The 26,512-nt window shown below is 40.9% G+C and overlaps 1 protein-coding gene and 1 non-coding gene across 2 annotated transcripts in view; one reads left to right on the plus strand and one right to left on the minus strand.

The window, feature by feature from the left end:
- hs6st3b (heparan sulfate 6-O-sulfotransferase 3b) overlaps positions 1–25,899 on the plus strand; it is a 93,643-nt gene extending 67,744 nt beyond the window's left edge. The window contains exon 2 of the mRNA XM_064327942.1: positions 21,226–25,899. Within this exon, the coding sequence (XP_064184012.1) occupies positions 21,226–21,949 (724 nt within the window). The 3' untranslated portion in view covers positions 21,950–25,899. The remainder of the gene's footprint in view (positions 1–21,225) is intronic.
- On the minus strand, positions 10,395–10,505 carry trnal-caa (transfer RNA leucine (anticodon CAA)). Its single transcript has 2 exons — positions 10,468–10,505; positions 10,395–10,440 (listed from the first exon to the last, which is right to left on the minus strand). It is a non-coding gene; the product is annotated as a tRNA-Leu (tRNA).
- Positions 25,900–26,512: the final 613 nt, after the last annotated feature.

Below are 26,512 nucleotides of genomic sequence, written 5' to 3' on the forward strand. Positions count from 1 at the left end.
CCATCATAAATTCCAGTCCACGTAGATATGAAAGATGGTCTCTCATCAAGACACAAATGCTTCAAAACCTAAAGAAAGCAATATGAAAATGCCATGATTGATGACTGTTAAGTATCTATCTCATTTTTTTTTGTATGGTTGTTTCACCACAGATAGGTGGTATTGAGTATGGAAGCATTGGACAATTACACTATGTGAGGTCTTTTCTAAAGTTACAGTGAAAGAGCTAATGCAAGCAGGAAATAACACCCCCAGCTTTACAAGTAGAGCTAATGATCTTGAAATTCAATTGCTGAACTCTACAGGCAGAGATTTCTGGTTGCAAGATGCCGTTAAGTCTGAAGCCTTTATCTCTTTTTAATGGAGGAACTAAATTGCCTCATACCCAGTTATTTTCATCAAATCAAAACCTTGGAGACTACTGGCGTGTGGATGTGTGATTGCGCTGTTTGGGCCATAGGCTAAAACATTAGGCTACTCATTGATTACTGACTGTAGCTAAAAAAATATAGAGTGAAACCTAAATCTTGTAAAATGGCCATCAAAGAAACATTCAACCTTTTCCAACAGAGACAATTTCCACTCCATCCTTTTTTATTTTCTGCCCCTCGACAGTTTGGACTTGCAGAACGCTCAATAACAGATGAATTGCAGAGAAGAAGACTTAATCACTCCTACATTAACAGTCAGATGCTTACTGTGACTTCTGCTGCAGGGGGTGCATATTTCCTGCTTTCTGGGTGGATGGGAATTTTTGTCGCGCACACGATTGTTCTACGACACATTGGATGTGTTCCGTGTGCAGTGACACTGTCACCATACTGGGCTGCCTGCGGGAGCAAGCTTGGGTCTAAAATAAGCCCTGAGGTTCTGTAAAGAAAGTGAGGGTGCTGGAGGCCAGCGACACTTTCTACTCCTGCCATTCAACAGGAAGCTTGCTGAACAACAGTTCATGCAGATGACTTGAGCTGTCTTTCTCAAAGGCGAGAGGCTCCATTTTTTTGCCATCGAATCACTCTCCTCACTTGACAGGACCCTTTGTTATGACAGCCACTGAGCGCTGCTGGGAGATCCAAAATGGTGCCGTAACACAGCCTGGATAAGACTGCAAAAATGCTTGATTTCAGGATAAATGGAATAAAGCAGTCCAGATTTTAAGGGAGCCCTATGTGCCATTGTTTGTTGTAGTTTCACTCAGATTTCAGAACTGCCAGGCAAGGCTGATATTTCATAGTTAGAAAAATGGATAGTATGTTTATACTGTAACTCCAGTGTTCTGTTTCAACAGGATCGTCTCAATCTCTTAGTGATCCTGTTGAGAGAGATCTTCAGATATCATTCATTTTCATGCTTAACAAACAGGATGCAGGATTCACATTCAGAAAGATGAAATGATGGAATACATCAAAAATAATATCAATGTTCCTGTTACTTTGAATACAGCTTGCAGATCAAACACTGACAAGCTTAGTGTAGGCCCACATAGAGTTCAGGAAAATAGCTTCACAACCACAAATATGTGTACCATCATTTTATACAGTGCATGTTTGTTTTTGTACTGAAAATGGAGGTTTATCCTGCCATATCCTGATGCCATGCTGGCAAGACTGCTGTAAGTGCCCTGAGCTGCCATACTGAACTATGGGTGACAATTAACTTCATGTGGTAATCAAAGAACAATTCAATTCCACAATCTGGTCCTACCAACACCTTGTGACTGACTGAACTGGAAAATGGTATAACACACAGGATCTAGCACCACCTGTGTTATTGTTGGCGGATTAGGTGTTGCAGAAGAGTGTCAGCTTCATCAGGAATTACACTGCCTGAACCTAACCAGGTGCGCTCCCCTTGAGTAATCGGCCATGACTGTGGTTCATCAGTGTATTTTTCTCAAACTGAATGCACCCACAAACAATACATTGCAGTTGAAAGCAATGCCCAGTGTGAATCTTAGCAATGCATACAAAGGGTGGAGCTAAAAGTGAGAAGTGCATGCGTATAATCTCTGTGGGTAATGACACAGAGGAACTATATGTCTTTTAGTTATAGAACTGGAAAACTGAATTTCATTCTGCTGTAAAACATAAAAATATTATTTTGTGACTAATGTACTGTATGGATTTCTATACTGTATCCATTGATATTCTATTTTCCAAATTGTCTTTACTATGAAACCCACTATCCCTGGGTATGTACCGCCTGTATGCATAATAATTATATTATGCATACAGTCCTCCAGGGAATCTGACCACCCTACAATGAGCCAGACAATGACCCTTGTTGTGAGTTCTGGCTGGACACAGCCATGTTCTTCTGATGGACCAGAACACAGATGACATTAAAACCGTGGCTATACAACCTAAGATGGTGCCACAAGGTCAGCTCAGAGAGGGACCACAGAAAACAGGGAAGCAGCAAGGTGCTCAACAGTTAAAATGTCACAGGTGCCCATTGTGCTCTCATCTTTTTTAAAAAGAGAATTCCCTTGCAGAACTGCAATGTACTGCAACATATTTCAATAGGCCTATGTGAAGCTTCCACAAAATATAATTTGACATATTTTACAGACATTTTTAACAGTATTTTTTTTTTTAAACTTTGCAATGTCTGAAAGTGTTAATAATTTGTGACATGTTGCAATATCATTTATGACCTTTATAAAATATTTGAATTAAAAATACTGAACTACAGTATATGTACAATATCATGAGTGTCAGTGGTATTGTATCACAAACACAGTTATACAGTTTCTATAACCCATAATGACTTAAACAATGTTGCCTGGTTGATTTCCCTGAATTTAGCCATGGGCATTTACCGTGGGCATTACCATACCAGTCGAAGTGTCACCACATGCTGTCTGAAACATATGGCAGCTTTCCTGGTGAGGCAGATACCTTTTGCAAAGGCTTGATCAGAGGCTGCTTTGATTTTAACAGGCTGTTTACGATGCAGTCGGACCCAGCCTTTCAAACACGATTAGAAAGATGGAGCATGGTGCCATTTTGATCCCAGTGAGGTGGTCTGACTCCTGGTCTTTGGTGACACTTGGTGTTAATCATGCCCAGTTAAAAATCCCTGACAAACCATACGTAACCATGACAATAATACAGAGGGATTATTCTCTTTATAAGTGAAGCATTTTGGTTCAGTTTTTGAGGTCTTTTTTTTAACCAAAACACATTGTGAGGGGGCAATCATGAACATATTATTTGAAGTTTGGCCTATTATACTTACTGTATGTATAGCAAATCACATTAGTCACAAGCACATTTATAAAAACAAGACTCTTTTCACCATGCAGTGGTTATTTTGTCTTATTCGCTCTCTTTCTCCCACAATATAATTACATACATAGCTTCAAAAGCATTGTTGTATTATTGTATAATTACATATACATTGGCATTTCTCTCCATATAACATCATTTGTGATCTTGAAGGGTACACTATTCAATGATGTTGGATGCAGTGTTTCAATTTAACATTTCTGTAGGCTATTTTTGTTGCACTGTGGTTGTTGACTCACTGTCACAGTAGAGCTGACAAGCATATAGCATGTTTCTTTATTGAAAAAAAATACAATAACAACCACTCACAGGCTTTGTCCTTGGATATTGAGCAGGCTGAAACCAACAAAATAAGAGATTCCATCGCCTGGAGGAAGTACTTTCATATCAAGGTTCTTTCTCTCCGTCTCTTGTTCTCAGTAATAGACATTTTGGTCATAGCGTACCTATGTAATAAATAAAAAGTATGGTACAGCACCTGAGTGATTTTTCATTACTTAGCATGTATGTCTGTGAAGAAAGAGGCAGTCGTACAGAAATGTTGTGACTTGAGGCTAGGAAGGGGACATATATCTCAAAAAACAAAGTCAGGCTCTGGGCTGCCTATGGAACAAATGTGTGAACCTCTTAAAGGCACGGTAACAACTCTTGGCCAAAGGTGTTAACGTAGTCAGAATTATCCTTTGATTTCATTTCATTAAATTAACAATGCTGGGTCATTTTTAAAAAAAGGTCACCTTTTTTAATTAATGTAATGTGATGCCAGTATTAATAATGATTTTGTAAATATTACCTAGAAGATTGATCAAAGTTCTGAATAAATGTGATGTGTGCAGTGGTCTAAATAATTCATTGGATGCATATTGAAGATTTAGACTCAGGAAAGCTCTGGGTTAGTTAGTCATTTGAATGATTTCTGGTGTGCATTTTCGGCTTTACCTTCGGCTAACTACACTGCTGTCGGTGACAAGTTATAAATGAAAATCTGTTACAGGAAAGGGCTTCTGTCACTAACTATTTCACTAACTGTTATAACAGTTCCGACAGATTATATTTCATCAAATTCACCCACTGCCAAACTCTGGTCAAACTGGACATTCTTCTCAGATGCATTGCTAAACCACAAATAAGTATTTAAACTTGCATGGCACAAGGTATCTTATGTGTATTCTTGCTTATGTATGAAAAATACATGGAGATTAACAGACTAACAAACTCCTGTTACAGCATGAATGTGTTTATGGGGGCATTTAACCATATGATATCAAATTAAATAAGTTCTCCAAAGTGGTCAAATCAGGACAAATCAGTTGTCAAATGCAACAAAATGGCCTCCCCTCTTTTAACCTTTCATGCTGTAAAGGGAGAGGCCATTTGCCACATTTTCCATGCTGATTGGAGCACTTTATTCAATTTGAATGTTATAAAAGGCTTCCATATCTATAAAGCAGTTCTATATCTGGTAGATATTGTGCAAATCAGTATTGTAGCATGAATTTTTCTGTTGTTTTTTGACAAAAGGTCCATGGAAGAATATGCTCATTGGCTAAAAATAATCATGTCAATAGCTCCAAAAAAAACCATTTCTATTCTTCTTGGACAAGCAGCTCGGACTGAAATAGAGGTGAACTCTATAGTTTACCAGAGCATGAGCTGATATTTATAGTGATTTGCCCCCAGGCTACATTGCTGCTTTAATACAAAAATCATTCCTCGGCTTCTCTACAAGCTCTCTCCAGGGATGGGCTCTATGCAGTACATTGCAGAGTTCCCAAACTGCTTTTTCACTCTTCTCTAACCAGAGATATGTTTGCACTGAAGGTACTGCTGTGTGTAATATGACATGAATATCATAGTGTTTACAGAAGCTTAAGGATCCCAGTCTTGAGGAAGTGAGAAAGGCCGAAGTGCAAGGACTTGATGATAATAGATCATCTTCAATTAGCCATATGTCAGTGGGTGAAAGACAGGCTCTACAACACAATTGTATGTCACAGAAATGATAAAAGATTGTACACGCACAAAAAAATAGTAATTTTGCAAAGGGTTTCTTGAAAACCCCATTCACTTTTTAAATTCAATAGAGTAGGTGGGAATCTCTTTTTTCTGCACTAGGATATAGTATAGTCTTAACACATGCCATTATATATTAGGTTGCAACACAGAGCAAAGCCAAAGAGTCTGCTTTCAGGGGAATGTTTAGCTGAAGGCTTGTGGGCAGTCGAATGTAGTGCGATTGAGACAATGGACGTAGAAGGCCATAAACTTTGGATGAGCATAATGAAGTGTGACTTGTAAGCTATACAGAGGTTTAGAATTTTTGAATCTTTATTAGCTGATTTTGAGCAAAAACTCTCCCTATGAAGATGGCAGATTCATCCTTTTGCTACAACTGTGTAGATTATCCACCTTTGCAGAATATTTTACCAAATGTGTGAGAAGCAAAAAAAGATAAATTTGATTTCCACAGTCATTTATAAGAAGTACAATGTAAGGGGCTTTAGGTCAAAAATAAACAAATATTATGAAGATCTGTTTGTAAACTCTAGCATGTTTTCTTTCCTTTCAAAACCAGAATAAATCACCCTGGCTGAATCACACATTATATTATAAATATTATTAACATAGTAGCCCAGTGGTTTTATTACATAAATAGAGAATTTGAATACCTTTCATGTTGTGTTCTTCATGACTATCCCAGGTGATAATTTTTCATGGTTATGCTTGGTTAAAAAAAATTCATAATACTATAATTGCCATAATATGGTCATAGAAGTGTAATAGTGCCGTACAGCGAAGACATCACATTTTTATTCTTTTTTTCTGGGATGTAGCCTGTGCCATTGTTGTTGTAGTTGTATTTTCATACTTACTTAACTTAGTTAATTTCATATTATTTTGCAGATGTGGATTGGAAAGTGGTTTGTAACTGTTTTAGATTTTTATTTCAATAATCAAATATTACTGTCCTGCAGTGTTAACCATTACGGCAAACCTGTGGTAATGTACTATCCGTGGAAGGTCCTCTCAGACCACTAAAATTCTTAAGGTTTCATGTACAAAATGCCCTTTTCCCTGCATGTTAGTATCTGAGTACTTCATAGTTGTGCAAACCCATGGCTAGCGATTAGCCTGAGGGCAACAGCAGGGATGAACAGAGCTTCTCTTCATAATGGTATCCTTCTGTTCGCTCCATTGTCTAGCATTGGATCTTTCTCAGTCTAAACAATGCCGCCCGTATTACAACTCCTGAATATCACGAGTGACTGCGACAGCAGTAAGTGATACATTACCGCAGAATCAGGGGAGTGAGCACTGCTTCACCACACATATTTTCAGGGGAGTGAGCACTGTTTCACCACACATATTTTCACGGGTATGTGCCATCTGTAAACTTGTAAATTGCCTGTGATTTTGATGCCCTGTGGTGCTCACACCTGTATCAGCCATCCCACTGATGCTTTGCTGCCCTATAAGGTTTGTAGATCATACTTTAACTGTAGGCCTCACAAACACAGTTTGCATCAAGCAATTGTGTTTCTTTCTTTTTGCCATTCTACTTTGCTGGCCTAAGAAGAAATTAAATAAACCCTCATTCTTCTGCCACTGCACAAATATTTCACTAATTTTCCATTGCAGTGTCCAGTCTGTATTTTTATCTTAGAATGTGTGTACACATTAAGTTAAAACTGATAAATTCACTACATATGTAGATTGTTTTAAAACATCTAAATATTACAATAACTACAATGTCATTGATTATTAAAACCCATATGAAATATTGTTTGTTTTTTTCTTTTTTTGTATTATCTACCTATGTGATGTCACTGTTACAGTTCAAGAAACAGCATGGCCTCTGTAATAAAGTAAAACATGGATGTGTCTAAAAAGGAAAATGAACCTCATTTTTGGTTTTGGTAAAATTAAGATTACCTAAGATTCAAGTTAACCAATACACAGTATCACCATGCAACAATTTGCCAAGAATTGGGGTGAACACATAGCAAGCTCATATGAGATATTTTCACTAAAATCTTAATGTGCGCACTGTGCACTTTTGCAGCAATTAATACAGATACTGATTTTTGAGGAGACTGCAGAAAGAAAGGTCAACGCTGACATCAGTACTTACAGGGGAGTTGAGCTGAGCTGCTAAGGGCCCAGAAAGAAGGGTTTGCATTGTAATTTCACCATGATCACTAATTCATAGACTTTCAAATTATCAAGGTAGTGCTGCCCATGCCACTGACTTAGCAGGAACCTAGTGTGAATTGGGTATTGCTCTCTTCCCACCTGGAGAAGATTTGACATGTGCAGAACAATTGAATGTTCTAGTTATATTTGGGTGAATGCACTATGGAAATGCATACCTTCTCTCTCTCTGTCTTTCTTTCTTTCTTTCTTTCTCTTACACACATTTTGTGGGTCATATAGTTCATACAAATATTGCTGAGGCTTTAATAAAGGCTCTTCGCTTTGTGAATTGAATAGAGACTGGTATCTTCAGGGAAAACTTACTATACTGTTGAGCTAGATTTTAACCTTCTGAAGGAGCAAATACTCACTTGATGCTGGTTGTTGTTGTGGAACTACGTATGTAACACCTGCCACCAAGATGTTGGAAATATATTTAGATGATATCATTGTTTCCTTGTTCAAAATAAAAAATTATAGCATTGTTTTCATTGTTTTTTCCATGTCCTTCAAGTAAATATAATTTCCCATTTTCAATTTGTATTACGAAATAACCCTAACCTTTCATTACTTACATAAAAAATTTCTAAAATCAGTTTTCTTTTTGTTTGTTTTTTTTTTTCTAATAAAAAAACAAATCTTAGCATTACAGCATTACAATAATCTATTGGAATCTGTCAAGGTCAACACCTCGTTCAACACCTCGACAGTTCAAATCAACAGGGGGCATTCAGTGTCTCCAAAAGCAGAAAAAAGAAAACCCACGCACAGGCATCAGCTAATCCTTACATGACAAACTTAACATTCTACGGTGGTATTGCTTTCTGTAAGTTGGTGAAATTAAAGTTGGAGAAGAGAAAAGGCCTTAGAGATTCTGTCATTGCAAAGCCCAGAGTCAGCAGATTTGAGCCTGTAATTAATTCTCACCATGCTCTTTATTTTCCATAAGGTCACATTAATCCAGATAATTTCTTCACTGCTCAAAGGGCAATGCACCCTGGTCACGGACAATGTGAACAAGCAATCTGACACAAATAGCTTTACGTGACATTTAACCCTACGCACATTGTAAAGCCTGAGGAGTAATGCACTGTGTGCAACCTTGGCAATGGAGTGAAGTCAGAAACATGTAATGGAATGTATCTTCTGTGAGTTATTTAAGGTTTTATATTACATTATTTGCTGCATGACCTAATACCGTAATCGCAGATTGCTGGTTCAATTTTGAGTGCAATTAGCAATGGCCGGGAGTCCATGACTGTGGGAGACAATTGATTCGTATTGGGGCAGGGTTGACTGGGTTAGGGTTCTGGTGAATTAGTAGATCTCCATGAGATGTCGGACATGCACAAACTGCCTGTCCTTTGATCCTCTTCTTATAGCCCTTACCTGTAGTACCTGCAGTGCTGCGTGGCCTGCTGATTGGATAACCAAGTGGCGTAAGAGACACTGTTGATGATTCCAAATGGAGTGGGAAATCTTTCTACAGAAAATGTTTTAATTTCCCAAATCATACTTGCTTTTTTCCCCATTTCTCATGTCCCGCTCTATGTTGTTAATAAGAACAAGCCCAGCAGTTTGTGGCTGTCCGCTGTGTGGGCTGAACAGCTCTTGAAAAGAGAGAACTTCCCCAGTTTCCCTCATCTTCTTCCTCACAGTGTGGTAAATGGACTGCATTTATATAGCGCTTTTATCCAAAGCACTTTACAATTGATGCCTCTCATTCGCCAGAGTAGTTAGGGTTTAGGTGTCTTGCTCAAGGACACTTCGACATGCCCAGGGCGGGGTTTGAACCAGCAACCCTCCGACTGCCAGCCAATCGGTCTTACCTCCTGAGCTATGTCGCCCCACAGAGATGGGGCACAGAGATTTTAACCACAGCTTTTTCTTATGTGTGGGATCAGTCAGGCCACCACACACAGCAGCAGACACATCACCGCAGGAAAGGGAAGAGACCTCTCACCTCCATCCAACACTCCGACGGTGAGACCAGAAAGTTCCATATCTTAGCTCAGGCAGCCTGAAATGTGCTCCACAAGCTTCTGTGAAGTGAGTTTCAGAAGACACCACAACTTTGAGCATTTGCTAGGGAAAAGATGAAAAAAGGGCAGAATTTATTTGATGTGTCTTTTCATTCCAGTAGAAAGTTACTTTGCATTTTTTAGGTATTTGTATGATTTTCCTTGTGACATTTTTAATTTTAAGGAAGGGGGTGAAATACAATGTATTAGCAACATGGGTGGTCTTCATTTTGATTTGATAAAACATGCAAGATCAAGAATGATTTCATTGAATCTTAGCCATTATAACAGGAAAAGAAAAGCTATTGTTTTTTTACATATGTGCTTGACCATACTGTAACTAACTACCACGGTTGAAAATCTTTACAACCGCTGCTCCATGCCAGTTACCTGAGGTCACATGACACAACCTTCTTAATATCTATGTCTCCCCCAATGCAATCCATAAAGATCCTCGCTTATAGCATATAACGACTCGTTACTTAACTCTGCTGCTCAGTCGTACAGGGAGTTCTCACCAATTCTAGCACTGGACACATTCTATTCATTTTCTATGGAGAGGCTGCATGGTGCATGATTGAAGGAGTCCAGCGAGTGATGTGGAACGTTCGCCAGTTCTGTATTTGCATAGAGTATACTCCATCCTTATTCTGTGCAAATGAATGCATCCAATGCAGCTCACTCTGGTTCACACAACTCAAATCAAACTTTCAAACTAGGCATGGCAGAGCAAATACGAATCAAGATTTGGCAACTGCAGTGTTTCTCACCTCAAATGTTTTCAGAAACATATTTTAGCAGACTGTTTAGGTAAAATAGGAGAAAGTTTGTCAATGGTTCGCCATATTGTTCCAATTTTGAAAACGGGGAGCCAAAACCAACCGCAGTGTGTCAGAAGTGGGATTCAAACCCACGCCTCCGTTCGGAGACCAGAACACCCATGTAAGTGGAAGGCAGAACACCTTGAGCCTGGCGCCTTAGACCGCTCAGCCATCCTGACAATGTGTTTTGTGGTGGAACACTGCCCAGACCTGATTGGATAGATGCACTTGTTTGTGTTAGGCCCCTAAAACAGACAGTCTGGGGTCCGGTGCATCCACATGCGCCCTCGCCGGAATCGGCGAGAACGCAACTTTATTGATATCATATTATTGATATCAGCCCTAAGGTCTCAAGAAGAATTCTCCCTTATGAACTTCCCATCCAGATCTCAGACTCATCCCTGGAAGATGAACCTGATGAAGACAAAGCTCCCTCCACCCACAGCCCATGTTTCAGAGGCTAAATGTACAGCCTCTGTTTCAGTGGTGTGCAATTATGGGAAAGGGCAGCGACGTGGAGTTGTGTCATTAATGTTAATTACAGGCCATTAGAAGGAAACAGTCAGAGGCTTTGACGTTGGCCTGTGTCAATTGCTTCTCTCAGCTGGCACAGGTGCCAATCTGCATCTAAAGCAATGGAGCAGGCCGCTGTTACTTTATATAGAGCCTTGTCCTTCAGCGGTCTCCTTTTGTCCTCACAGACGTAGAAGTTAACTATGCAGTGCTCAGAGTAAAAGCAACTCTGACAGGAAACTTTTTACACTGACTGAGTATCTTTTAGCCTATGTAGATTTACACAAATAACCATAGAGTTGGGTTAACACAAAAGATGTTGCTGTGTTGTCTGATTTTACTGCCCAGTATTTACTGATTCTTTATTCAATTATAAAAAACAAAAAACGGTATAATTATATGTACATACTTTGCATACATAACACATTATTCTCTATGGAAACTAACCATAAACATATGTTCCTTAGTGAAGAGAAGAGTCCTTTCAGAAGTGGAGGAAGGCTGTTGCTAGTGTGCAATGGCTATTATTGCTCAACAAATATTTTCAGGAATAATTTTCACTTGAACATTAAGGGCCATACCTCCTTCCAAACTACACTTATGCTGCAATCTATATGAAGAAGCACAGAATAAGTCTTATTCAATACAACTTTTCAGAAGAAAGTTAGTTAAATGCTAGTCCTTGAACCACTGACCAAAAAGTGTTTTAATTATGGTATTTGTCATACTTATGCAAGTGTTGGCCAATCTTAGCTTTATTCCGCAAGGAGCAAGGCCAATGCAGCTTTTGGGATGCAGTATGATTACATACATTTTCTGTGTCCTCAGTTGTGCCACACTGCTGTTTCTCAAATGAGCTTTCTGGAATCGCCAGAGGTGCAATATGGATCCCATCCATTATTAATCTATGATTAACCAATGTTTGGAAAGGGCTTAAACATGTTCACTGCCTTTGATAGTGTCTGATGAGATATTCCCTCAATGTTATTTGATATTATAAAGTTCCATTTCCAGCTCAATTTCCCTGTTTACCCACTCAAGCAAAGAGAAAAATAGCCACTTCCAGTTCTGCTGTTGAATGCAGATGTCCAACAACGAGAGGCCATTAAGGAATCAGGATGGCAGACAAAGAGGAGGTCATTAAAGAATGCAAATGACCAACAAAGAGTAGGTCATTACTGACGTGTGATTGCTGTACTCCTGGTTGTACTTACAAAAAAAAATTACAGGTCCAAGCCTTGTTTTTTGGAAGATGAGTGCGGGCTGGATACTTATTCCTTCTGACAGGTTTGCGGGTGACCTTTTCACTTTGGGTCTCATCCAGAGCATAGCAGTGTTTGTGTTTATGTCCCAAAGACAGGCTAATGAGACGCTGTCTCCAGTCCTCCTACAACAGGAGGAAGAATCAGTACGCAGCTGCACCCAGCAGGGGCCAACGCTATCATCACACGGACCTAGCAGATGCCATTACTAAGAGCAGCGAACCCGCCTCACACGCTAACATCCACGCTGTCTTCGTGGGAAAATAATTAAAGGGTTCCTCTGGGGGTTTGCCCTGAGAATTTATTTTTACATTACATTGTGTCATTATAAAAAGGTAATACCACTAAACTCATCAAATAGGAGCATGGAAATAATTACACATTCTGTAGAGAAAGTAAGTGGAAATCAGGATGTCCAATGGATTACTACACCCCAGCTATGTGGGAACAGAGAAAAAAAGTATGAATCATTCAGGGAAGCGGCCTCAATATTCTTCTTGGTCTTACTTAAAATGAGTCACTGTACTGTTAACTTTGCTGCGGAATATATAAAAACATGTGATATGTTTTAACATACATATGGATATAAGTGAAGTCATATATGTATGCTAGAAAAGTAGAGTATAAGGGGATTCGGGGCTGTTTTTTAAATCCAGTAACTAAGATTACTACAAGCTCATGTTTGCTGGGTGGGATTAGGAAGGCTAAAAAGGAAAAATGTCTATGTTTTCTCCACAAAAAGGCCTCTGAAAAATTGGAGAATTGTATTGTTTAGTCACAATTTATCTTTTAGCAAGGCTACAGTTCTTTTCTTTTTCCATAAGCTGTTTCTGTTACCAGGCTTTTGTGTTATAGACAGCCTACCATGGCCTCTGATTTCCAGATATATTGAGGTGCATTTCAGGGAGACAAATGTTTGGTGGTGCTGTAGGTCAGATGGGAGTAGGGTGGTAGAATAGGTAGGATGGAATGGGTGAGGCGGGGCGTTGGAGTCGCTGATGGAACAGGGAGCTTGTGTATACCAGCGGATCTTTCTAGAGATCACAATAAATGTGTGAGACTTTGGCCATCTGCCATTGAGCTCTGGGGAGACATTCAGTTTAAGCCCTAAACCAAGATCACCTCATCTACTCCCAGCCCTATCTCTCAGAGCAATAAGTGCAATGAGCAAATTGATCTTGGACCAGCACGTACAGAAAATTTCATTTTCTGTCTCAGAGCTGCTTGTGGCAGATCCAGGCTAAGCCCTGCAGATCACGGAAAAGTGCATGATATTAAATTTGTATAACAAGCTACCCTACCAGAAATGCAGGGTACTGTCATAAATGCAAATATGTCGACTTTTTTGAAAATATATTTTAGTTTATTATATTTTGCTTCCATTCAGTTTCCTTGAAGTAATGCATATACTGTATGTACCTTCTGTTGTTGAAAGTATGAATTCTTTATCTCTGCTCTGCCTGAAAATTAGACAAATAAAATTGTCACATATTAAGTCTGCTATCTATATTAATATATTACTATATTAATGGTAGATAATGATCAAATGGTCACAGAAAAAGTAATACAGAAGTGATCGTACTGAAGGCAACAAAATAGAATACTGATCATAAAACCTATGTGACGACTGTTATTGCCTTGACCTGCGAATAGAGTTGGCTATCTAGCTGGCCATTGAATTATTGTCTCATATTTGACAACAATATTAGTTGACTTATAACTAGGTTTCTAAATATGTTAAATAAAAATGGCCAGAAATATACTTTTGGCTAATTTAGTCTCAGACTCCTTGCTTTTAAGAAGATTTAAGGCAGCGGTAGCATACTCCTGTCCTGGAAGACAGCATTGTCTGATGATTTTTGGTACATTTCAGCACAAGTGATGAATTTGAATCATTGACTGACTGAAGAGTCCGCTCACCTCATTTACAAGGCCTTGATTGACTGTTGATTGAAAGGAAACCAGAAATACCTGCTGACTCTGCAGCACTCCAGGACAGGACTTTGACACCCCTGATTTAAGGCATTGCTTAAATTTAAGAAATCCCAGGAACAAGCTGATGTAGATAAAACATGGTGAAATTAAGTTGGCAAATAGGAGTACTACATGGAACAAATCAGGGAAAATAGGAATGAGCTGAAGCAGCTATGGAAAGTAGTGGAAGATACTACTATAGATGTGAATCAAAGGCAAGATAGATGTCTATCAAGGCAAGAGACAATTTGATAAAGCTGAGGTGGCCACTAAATTCAATGCATTCTTTACCTCAGTAGCAATAATACTACCTCAGTGTTCATGCACTGCCCCCCGACACAGGAGTTTATGGGGATGAATTTGTTCAGAGGTTTTATGCTAACCAAGCAGTTCTGACCAACTCATTTACATTAACCAAAGTGTCAGTTGAGAACTCGGCTGAAATGTTGACCGAACCCAATGTAGCAAAAGCCAATGGCCTGGACAATATTTTGCTGGGTTTTGAAAGATGGAGCTCAGGAAATAGTTCATTGTGTTGAATATCTAATTAAAATCTCTCTGGAGCAAAGCATTGTACCAAAGGCATAATTTATTGGGGGATAGGGGGGTTACATCCCCCCAGTATTATAAAACAAGCCAAATAAAGCCCTAATAATACAGCATGATGATGAGAAAAAAAATCATAATAAAGCAACAGGAAGAAATATTCAATTAACCAGAAATGACAAGTTCATAGCTGAGCTTTTAAACAAATGTTTCTGGGTGAGCAGGCCCCTGGACCCCCTAGATGTTTGCAGTTCTCTGGGTCTATAAATGATAAATTGCCCCCTCGCTAACCACCCCATATTAAAATTGAAGTTACACCCTTGCATTGTACCATAATACATTGACATGTAAAAGTCATCCCTTATTACAAAAGGGGTGATAAAAAGTATGGGTCAATATCCATTTTGAGTGTAACATCTAAAATCTTAGAGCATATAGTGCATGACCAGATGTTTGAATATGTTGGCAAACAAGATCTCCTATGCAAATTCCAATCTGGGTTTTATAAGTATTCTACAGACTTATTCCTCTTTTATTTAAAGTTTTATCAGAAAGGAAAAAAAGGAAAACTGTGTGGTATGGTGTTGCCTGACCTTAAAAAGACCTTTGACCCAGTAAACCATCAACTGCTGCTTAACAAGTTGAAGGCCCTGGGGCTGGATGCTACAGCGGTCAAGTGTACAGGCTCATATTTGGCTAATAGGGACCATTGAATGGAGGTCAATGGCTCGGTGTCAGATGCCAAACTTATAGGCTGCGGAGTCCCGTTTGGAAGTGTGTTTGGGCCACTGCTCTTTTTATTGTAGACAAATGATATGATAGGGTTATGATTGTGCTTGTATTCTGGGGATTCTGTCTTGCTCATCTCTCATAAGGACTTGAGTACACTCCAAAGGATGCTAGGAGAAGAGCTTTCAATCTTCAGCATCTGGCTGTGCGACAACTGGCTCTCACATCACCTGGGCAAAATTGAATCCATTTTGTGCAGATCTAGGACCTGGATGAAGTAGGCCGCTGGCTGGTTCATGCTGGAGCTAAGACCAAAGATTATCACAGCTAAAACAAAAATGGGCTGTATGCTGGATAATAGTCTAGGGGGTGAGGGAATGGCCTTGCAACTGGGAAAAGTTAATGCTAGAACTAGGTTTCTGGCTACAAAGTCCAATCTGCTTGAGAGGAACTGCCTCAGGCTTTCAGCTAACGGCCAACGACTTTGCAAAGAGTAAAAGAAGCCCAATAGTCACAGCACTAGATCTAGCATAACAAATATGCTCCCAACAAATGGTAAATGGTAAATGGTCTGCATTTATATAGCGCTTTTATCCAAAGCGCTTTACAATTGATGCCTCTCATTCGCCAGAGCAGTTAGGGGTTAGGTGTCTTGCTCAAGGACACTTCGCCACGCCCAGGGCAGGGTTTGAACCGGCAACCCTCTGACTACCAGACAATCGGTCTTACCTCCTGAGCTATGTCGCCCCCATAACAAGGTGCAGAACAAAGATGGGTCAATGCTTATTCACATTCACTGGCGCACAGGACTGGAATGAGCTGCCATTGGTCATCAAACAGGTACTGGACATGAATAACTTCAAGGTGGAAGTCAAGAAGTAGCTTATTGATATGGTCCCAGAGTAAGGACAGGGGACAATTAGCAAAGAAAGGGAACATTCCTATTAACGTATATATTTCTACATCTATGTTGCTAGATACTGCGTAATAAAGATGTAATTAAATTGAATTATTGCCGTCTATGTATTATGTGCTGTCTGTTTCATGTGCTTAGAACAAGGATCAAAATGGATACAAGGCTGTGACTCTTTGTGCTGTCCTTGATTATTTTTAGACACGTCTTTTGTACCGTGTATTTTATTGCCAAATAAACTAAACTAAACTAAAGAGAGGGTAACCAACATTTTCCTGGTTTGAAATGATTCTGTTGTACTATATCAGCAGCAACAAGGAGGGGCCCAGAGCAAGCATCACATGCTCCTATGTCTTTGAAGATACGACAGACTCATTGGAACACAGTTACTGAAGTAGTTTAGGAACTGAAAAAGGCATAGTACTCTAGGAAGAGTGTTGGCATGCCTGGTATTGACTGAGCTAGAATAATTCAAACTCATAACTGACCAATCAACAGAGAAGTGATTTAATAATGTTAATAATTAGATCTGTTCTTTTCGCCCTGACCATTCCACAATAATGTTGTGTTGCATTTGATCACCTCACCAGTGCACAATAAATTGTTCAGCACTAATTTAATTAACCATTTCAATTGACAGTGTTGATTTATATCATGTACTCTAAAGTGTATTTTAATATAATAGAGTTGATTCATCATAAATATTCTACGATATACTGGCAATCCTGCTACTAGCCATTGCTGTAATGAGATATAATTATAGCAGTGTGAGGGCTGCTGTTATTGTTGCTGGCCTGGTTCTGTATATGGCTTTCATCTTCTGACAAAGCTAGCGCGCTGTGCACTGAGGTTTTGTCCGTAAGACGGCATTCATTGTAAACAGAGGTGATCTCTGACTCCCTTAATGAATGAGCAAATTCTTCATTTCTCTCTTTCCACGTAAAATGTGTAGTTGGAGAATTGTAACTGTGCCACCCTCCCATTCTACCAAATCCACACTGAATCAGTGTAAGATACCGTGAATGCACAAGCAACAGCTCTAACACACATTTCTCTTACACCTCTAATTGAGAAATGAAGCATCATGGAAGATTAACCTTGGCTTTCACAGTCCAATCATATTGTTAGAACTGCATTTGCACTGCCTTCACACTCGCTAAATTAATTTTTGTGTCTGCCTCCCACACTTTCTAAGCAATTCTCACCTTTCCCTCAGCTCCATGCAAGTGTGCGTGTGTGCAAGCGTGCCTGTTTGTCTGTCTGTAACTGACTTTAGCGAGAGTTTAGCAAATAACACTTGAACACTTAACTTTAACACTTAGGAAATATTCATATCAGCCTGTTGGAAAGCAGTGTGCATAATTCAACCATCGCATAAACTGTTAAGTTTAGCAAGCGTAGGTTTGCATTATATCATATAGATCAAATGTTATAAGATTTTATGTGGAAGAGTCAGAGAGAGCAGACAACAGACTTGTCAGTGGGCAGAATCCACAGGCAAAGACACAAATCTTCTTGAGCTGGTTGCATTACATTAAATTTATTTGGCAGACGCTTTTATCCAAAACAACAATAAGTGCATACTGAAGGTCATTGGAACAACTACAAAACACAGGTCCGATAAGGTACAATACTCATTATGTAACAGTTATTCATAGCCATGAACATGTTAAGTCCAGTTCACACAGTAAGCATAGGCTAGGTCAGAGAGTAATGTTACATCGAACTAGAAGGCATGACAGCAAGCTACAACATCAAGATAACGATACAAGTGCCTGTAAATTCCAGTATAGTCCACTGGTCTTTCACCACTCAGGAAGAAAGTTTGCCGTAATCACTGCTATAAAAACCCAGCTGTTCCAGCAGAATATGGAAGATGTAAAATTATCCCAGCAATTACCCCTGCTAGGTTTAGCTCTGAACTGCCAATAGTGCTCTTTAAATGATAATAAAATACAAAGTGTTAGCGCTTCCGCGGTGTCGGGGGGGGCACCGGGCACACAAGCGACGCTGTGCTGGTATCTTATAATAGGTGTAATGTGTGCCTTAATCATTCTTTAATCTGCGTGTTTTCCTCTGAGCACAGTTCATGTCAGTCACTCAATTTATCATCAATTTTCCCTCTAATGACACTGGATGTCAGTGATTTCAATTCAATTCATTATTTTGTTAAATTGTCTTTTGCCTAAGTAATGCAGTTATATTGGTGTGTGTGTGTGTGTGTGTGTGTGTGTGTGGGTGTGTGTGTGTGAAAACAATTACTTAAGCACTTTTTAAAAACATTTTTAAAAGCTAAAAGAGCATGAATGCCAGTGAGCAGAGAACAGAAGAGCTGGGATTTCAGCTGGTGCTGAAGCAGCAGCAGCTTCCCATGGATGGTGAGGGTGTACTGAGGGAGGAGGGTGTGCTGAGGGAGGAGGGGAGAAGGGTGTGATGAGGGAAGAGGGTGTGCTGAGGGAGGAGGGAAGAGGGTGTGCTGAGGGAGGAGGGGAGAAGGGTGTGCTGAGGGAGGAGGGGAGAAGGGTGTGCTGAGGGAGAGGGGAGAAGGGTGATGAGGAGGAGGGGAGAAGGGTGTGCTGATGGGAGGAGGGAGAAGGGTGTGCGAGGAGGGGAGAAGGTGTGATGTGCTGAGGAGAGGAGAAGGTGTGATGAGAGGAGGGTGTGCTGAGGGAGGAGGGGAGAAGGGTGTGATGAGGAGAGGGAGGAGGGTGTGATGAGGGAGGAGGGTGTGCTGAGGGAGAAGGGGAGAAGGGTGTGATGAGGGAGGAGGGTGTGCTGAGGAGGAAGGGTGTGATGAGGGAGGAGGGGAGAAGGGTGTGCTGAGGGAGAGGGGAGAAGGGTGTGATGAGGGAGGAGGGGAGAAGGGTGTGCTGAGAAAGGAGGGTGTGCTGAGGGAGGAGGGAAGAAGGGTGTGCTGAGGGAGGAGGGAGAAGGGTGTGAGAGAGGAGGAGGGGAAGTAGGGTGTGCTGAGGGAGAGGGGGAGGAGAAGGGTGTGCATGAGGGAGAGGAGGGAGGTGTGCTGAGGAGAGGGAGAGGTGTGCTGAGGGAGGAGGGAGAAGAGAGGGTGATGAGTGTGAGAGGAGAGGTGTTGAGGGATGGAGAAAGGGTGTGTGAGGGAAGGAGGTGTGAGAGGGGAAAGGGTGTGATGAGGGAGGAGGGGAGAAGGGTGTCGATGAGGGAGGAGGGAAAGTGTGTGAGAGAGGGAGTGAGAGGAGGAGGAGGAGAGGGTGTGTGAGGAGGAGGGGAGAAGGGTGTGCTGAGAAAGGAGGGGGGGGGGGTCTGAAGGCTCACTGCCACCTCTCTAGGATCAGTGATCCGTCCATTATTCATATGGTCTCTGAGAATGTACCTGAGGTATACGTAGCCCCGTTGACGCACATTTGAGTGCTGTACCCTGCAAGTTCACATCAGTACAGAGCCGGTGCTGTGCTGATGCAGTAATCATGACACATGGTTTATTAATGCATAAGATGATGAGTTGATCTGCAGTGCCTCTTGCAAACCAATGCCTTTTTAAATATGCATCTGTCCCCCTTGCTAGGGCACTCCTTTGCAAGCCACAATCATAAATTGAAGTGGCATTTGGGTAATTACTGTATTTGCAAATCGGGCAAATTAGCATTTGTCACAAACGGGCAACAGGCAAATCCCAGAGCACACTTATCTCACAGCATTAACTCATTGAGGATGTTGTCTAACCCAGTATAGGCCTGTACATGAGCGATGGTGCAATCGCTTTCCAAGGCAAGAAAATGGCCGGGGGTACGCACTCAGAAATACACTAATACACTCATACACTAATACACAATCTAATACACTAATACACAAACACTGTGATCCATACAACACAGAAAATAATATTCAACGCAAGACCAGGAAGTACAATCCGGCAAAAAAAAACGCACTACAAAGAAGTGCGACGGTGGGCCGTTAGTCGCAGAACTTTAATTTTGCTCGTGAGCAACGTGCCCGACCTGAGCCTGGTGGGCTGCTACAGCCTGTCGTCCGTGAACGAGAGCGACCGCAACCACATCCTGCTCTGTTTAATGTGATGCTAATGCGCCGGCTGCTGTTCTGCATTCCGCGGCGCGTTCTGGTGGCTAATGTTGCGGCGCCCGGGTGCGCTCTTGCCTTCCCGCGAACGTCCTCCGCGCTGCTGAGAGCTGATAAATTGGCGTAAAGCTGTCTCATTTTTCTTCCCGCTCGCCGGCTGTCCCGGGCCTTCCCCGGATTGAGGTGAAAATGCCCATTCTGGCCGACAGGCAGCGAGGTGCTGGACAGAATGTGTTTCATTTAATAACTGCTCTCTGCGAGACTGCCAAAGGAATATATTTCTGCTTTGAACGGTGGAGTAGAGCGCGGTGGGCAGTTGTTGAGTGAAATATCTGTGTTAGCACAATATACAGTGAGAGCTGCAATGGCAGCACTCTTTTATACCTTCATCTGACAGAGTGAAGGGAGGTGTATTTTACACGCATGTTAAAGCCGCCTGCTCTTTCAAAATAAAACCCCAGGAAAGAGTTTATTTGTATGCAACGTTCAGTCATAATTTCTCCCCGGTAAGGGCTCATTGATTTGGGGTGTGGATATTGAACATTCTAAACATTTTAAAGGAAACATTTATTCTGTGTGTATTTTCAAATAGCTATTGACTTTTCCCAGTAAAAAGCTTTTGGAACTCCAATTAGACACAAGTTATAGATCATATTTTATGGTATTTTCCTTCAGAAAGCTGCAATAGCTGTCTGTTAAGAGGTTAAAAAAGAGACTTTACGATGCCATCTTTCATCCACTCTCCACTTTCCAAGTTGCACTTGATAGGCCCTTTAAAATGTAATTTGGCCGGGCCCCAAAACTCGCTGCCTGTGTTTTTTTCCCCCTGCTGTTCATAAAACACAGAAACTCTACCATAGAATCTTGTCATTGACGTCCTCCTACCCACATGTCTGTCGCCCCCTGCAGGAACTTCTACTACATCACCATGCTGCGGGACCCCGTGTCGCGGTACCTGAGCGAGTGGAAGCACGTGCAGCGCGGGGCCACCTGGAAGACCTCGCTGCACATGTGCGACGGGCGCTCTCCCACGCAGGACGAGCTGCCCACCTGCTACAGCGGCGACGACTGGGCCGGCGTCACCCTGCCCGAGTTCATGGACTGCCCGTCCAACCTGGCCAACAACCGGCAGGTGCGCATGCTGGCCGACCTCAGCCTGGTGGGCTGCTACAACCTGTCCTCCATGAACGAGAGCGACCGCAACCACATCCTGCTGAGCAGCGCCAAGAGCAACCTGCGCAACATGGCCTTCTACGGCCTGACCGAGTTCCAGCGCAAGACGCAGTACCTGTTCGAGCGCACCTTCAGCCTGCGCTTCATCGCCGCCTTCACGCAGATCAACAGCACGCGCGCCGCCAACGTGGACATCAGCGAGGACACGCGCCGCCACATCGAGGAGCTCAACTTCCTGGACGTGCAGCTCTACGACTACGCCAAGGACCTGTTCCTCCAGCGCTTCCAGTTCACCCGGCAGCGGGAGCGGCAGGAGGAGCGGCTGAAGAGGCGCGAGGAGCGCCGCTGGCTGAGGGAGCAGCGGGCCTTCCTGTCCAAGCGTCGGCAGGAGGAGGACGAGGCCGACGCCGCCGCCGTCGCCACCACCGAGGACTATGCCAGCCAGGTGGTACGCTGGTGATGTCACCGGCCCGCCTCGCCGCCCATTGGAGACGGACGCTACACCGGTCTGGTCTCTCTCTATCCTCTCTGCCCCTCTGCCCACTTCTCTCCCTCGCTCTCTCTGTCTGTCTCTGGCTATCTATCTGTATATCTCTCCCTCCCACTCTCCGTCCTCCTCTCTGCTTCAGTGTGAGCTGATCTCTTGCATTTTCATTCCTGAGACTACCGAGCCTGTGGCTCTCACAGCATCTCTGCCTTGGAGTATCCTTCAGTGTCTTACATTTACGGATGGATTTATTTATTTATTTAATTATTTATTTATTTATTGATTTTTTCCCATATTTGTCTTCGCACGTTTGCTCCTGATATCTGCCATGCCCGGTTATTCATAATCATAGCGATTGTAACGCCCGTTGACAGCGAAAGAGCCGTGAAGGTGGCATGACCAAGAGAAGATGGCGGTATTGATTTTTACAGAGCTTTCAGAGATTGAGTCTGGACACCAGTCATCACTCTGGCAGTCTTTGTGACAGGTTCATATCGGCTCAATACACGACTATATAACAAAGCAGTGTTTGGCACTCGTGACTCGTGACATGTTTGTAAAAGAAAAAGCTAAAGAATGAGCGGAATGGCCAACTTAACGATGACTGAAAAATTGGAATCCATTTTTTCAGTCATGACAGACAGCAAGTTGGCAGTAGACATAAGTACCTATTCTCCATAAGTTTTGTATTGTCATTCTGAGCTCTTTCTAATGTATCAATGCATATAATTTTACAGCTGCATATAATGCAGCACAATGAACACAGCTATTTGTTTAGCTGAGTAGGACTAATTTAAAAAAGGTTAAACACTAATGGCATGCTGTGCAAAAGTTTTTTCTACTCTAGCACTCTACCAAAATATAGATTGATGTTAAAATAGCACTGACTGACATTTTGCCGCACTGAGCTTCATGCAATAAAAATCAGTCACCCATTATTATTATTATTATTATTATTATTACTATTATTATTATTATTGATGATGATGATGATGATTATTATTCATAATAATAATAATCATAGTTTCTAAACCATTTCCATTCTTCAACAATGCAGACTTGCAGAGCATTTGGTGTCAGGCTGCATGGACAAAAGCAATTGTTTATAACACCTTGCCATTTATATAAGCCTGCTTCTCTTGTCTTTATTCCATGTGCTTCCTTTAAATGTCAGGATCTGTTTAATTTCACAACGTATTCTCACAACCCAGGAAACCTTCTAAATGAGGGAGGGGGAGTGCAGCGTCGGTGGGAATTCTGAATCAAATGGGACAGTTTAAGATCCTCTCCTCTGGCCCCCACGCACTACTCGTCTCCTTTTACCGGCCACCATCCGCATGAGCAGAAGTGTGAAGTCAATTAAGGACGCGCGAGGAACCGAAGCATGGCTCACCGGAGCCGAGCGGGGCACTCGAATTTACATTCCGCCCGGCGCGAATATCTCACAGCACAACTTTCCACACGTCCAACAAAAAAGCTCTCTCAAAAAAAATTACCGAAAGCGCCGAGAGCTAAGGAATTTTTTTTTTTTTCGTTTTATGTTTGTTTCGGTTTAGTAAACGTTTAGTACATATGAATAATTTATTTGCGGGAAATGGGACAGCGTGGTACAGTATGTGTGTGCACAAGCAGGCTTTGAATGGCGATATCAGCATTCCTCGCCCATCCATAACTTGGTCACACTCTGTGCTTCTACACATTTCTGTTGCTCCAGCTGAAGAAATGCCTGGCTGTGTGAGAGATTCTAATTCCAGCGGAATGCCCACGAGAGAAGCACAGCATTGCCATTACAACATTCTCAAAGAACAGGCTGTATAGTATGGCTATATATAGGCACCAGCAGGGCTCTGTGACAAAGCCTTTGATTGGATGCACCAAGAATTTATAAATTTGCAACAAGAGTGTTGGTTACTTGTATTTGGACATGATAACGGAATGAATTGCTTTTCCATTAGTATTCCAAGTATTCTCAAGTACATTTTCACTACTTTCAAGTTTACAATTAATTCCACATTGCCAGTTCATGTATTCATTAAAGTTCAATGATAATTATGTATGAGATAAAGCACTTACTCGTTTCCAGAGAGTAATATACGTTTCTAAGATTGGCTGTAAAACAATGTAAAGTTTACATAAGGAAAATAGGCCTATGTCATCTCAGAAATACAGCCATTGTGAATCTCTAAGAGACAGAAAGCACCATTGAAGCCCACTTTAAAGGAGCACAGAACAAGGTTGAGGAACGGGCAGAGGACTGTGGCTTCCATGTGACTATAAATTCTATATTATATTATAGTGGTATTTATTTGCCTTTTAATTTATTTAAGTGCTATTTGTCTGCTTTTGTATATTTGAAGCTTTAAATACTGCAGGTATTCTGGTGACATTCTGGAGAAAATTTGTAATCAACGGTTTGTTGTTGTTTGCTGTTGTTTTAATTTGTTCATTTCACACACCTTAGTCATATTGCCAAATTAGAAAGACAAAGCAATTTTAAAAAGGGAAAGACAAAGTTATTCATTCAAAATGATTCATAATGAAAATTAAGTATTTTGTTTTTTATCAATATTAGAGGAGATCACAGTTTTTTTTGTTTTTGTTTTTGTTTTTTACAAATTGTACTTCACCTTGATTATCAGTTATAATTATTTTGTCAAATTATTTGGAATGAAAACCTCATACTTTGCTGTATTATTTTCTGGCAATCCAGTGCCATTTTCCTTCGCAGAGATACTGTATAAAGCACTGACTGTGGAAGCATATGTTTTCACCTGAAACCTGATCAAGTCTTGCAGTGTTGAAGGATAGTTGGATTAATCAGTCTTATTGGAGACATAATACTGTACATGCACAAGCATTTACTTATGTGCCTGAGTGTGCATGTCTAGTATTGAATCTGCCAAGTGTTTCCTAAATGGATATCATAATCATACTTTTTAAAATTTTTACATTTAAATTTCAGTTTATCCTCCTGTGTCCCAGCAGTGAAAAAAATATTTAAATTTTTTTTACATGTTTTGGGTGACAAGAACATGTTGTAGTGAAAATATTTTCAAAAATGTTATAAATTTTATTTTTATTGAATGCCCCCTTAGGTTTAAGAATATTACAATAAATTGTTCTTGCAATTAAGACCAGAGCCCCCCCACCCCCACCCCCCATGTCACCTACAGGGGGGGAAATGAATTGTTGGGTCTTGGGACATTATTGTAAGACTATCTCAAATGTCACTTCTTTTCATTTATGACTTGGAGGAACTCGGTGTGATAGAGAGGCTGAAGAACTGAGTTCATAAAAATTTTTAGTTCTGAGCCTTATCAAAATGGTGTGAAAATGTAAAGATCGACGAGCCTGATTAGGAGAGAAGGTGTATTCTTGATCCTAGGCAGGAATGATTTGGGGCAAAATTTCTACCTTCAATGAAAAGGAGGCAAATATAACCATTCCTAATGCATAACAAGTGTGGTGATGCGATGGCTGTTCAAGACCTCATCTTGCTTTTTGTCACAATTGGAAGGGCTTTCCTTCATTATTCAATTAGTTCTTTCTCATTCAAGAAGTAGGCATTGCACATCTGAGGCAGGCACCTCTTTGCTTTAATTATATTGTTTCTTTAATAAGAACCAATCACAGTTATTTTTTCTCACACAGGAAAAGGTGTGTCCTAGGCAGGAACTCATTTAAGATGCCTAAAGGTCTGCTTTATCGCAATCTCTCTGGTGTGTGCCAGTTCAGTCGTACCTTTTTAATGTATGATCCTGTATGTTCCCATTTGAATTATTGTAATGTATGAAAAAGAAACGTCTTGATGCCATTTGACGTCGCTGATTCTATCAGTGGTTTTCCTGTCAGATCTGCAAATGCTGATTGAATACTATGGGATACTATAAGACATTAGAAATAAATGCCTAGAACAAATTCAACTGGCTGTCTCGAGTCATTTGATTCCGCTTAAATCACTGGTCATGACCATTTGTCCTGGGTATTTGGAACAGTTGTAGGTAGGGAAATGTCTTATTTGATGTGGCATGACATGTTATTGTGCACACAAACTGAGCAAAATCTTGTGGATGGAGTTATTTTTCCATTTGCCTGCTTATAAACCCTGTCAAGGATTGCTAAGGCCAAGGTCAAGTTCTGTTGATGAAAGATGTGCTAAATAAAAGTTTGATGGAGGATGGTAATCAAATGACTACCACAAAACATTAAGCTTGTTAAGAAGAATAACACAACAGCACCCTCTATAATTCAAGGAATATATTTGATCACTTTCTGGAAAAGAAGACAGTGGCGGTACATTACAATGTCATGCTAATGTTTGTTCTTCAGGACAGTATAAAAGGACAGTATATTGCCCTTTTATATAAGTAAAAAAAGTATTAGGCCACTTATGGTTTTACAGTAAAACTTATCTTTTCGTGTTAATGTTGGTGCATAAATGTACATAAATGAACTGAATTCTTCCTGTAGTTAAAAAAAAAACTATAGATGACCTAATATTTTTGGTGTGTACTGCATGTATGTATTAACAGTATG

The sequence above is a fragment of the Anguilla rostrata genome, chromosome 3 (genome assembly GCF_018555375.3).
Source record: "Anguilla rostrata isolate EN2019 chromosome 3, ASM1855537v3, whole genome shotgun sequence".
Taxonomy (NCBI): Eukaryota; Metazoa; Chordata; class Actinopteri; order Anguilliformes; family Anguillidae; genus Anguilla; species Anguilla rostrata.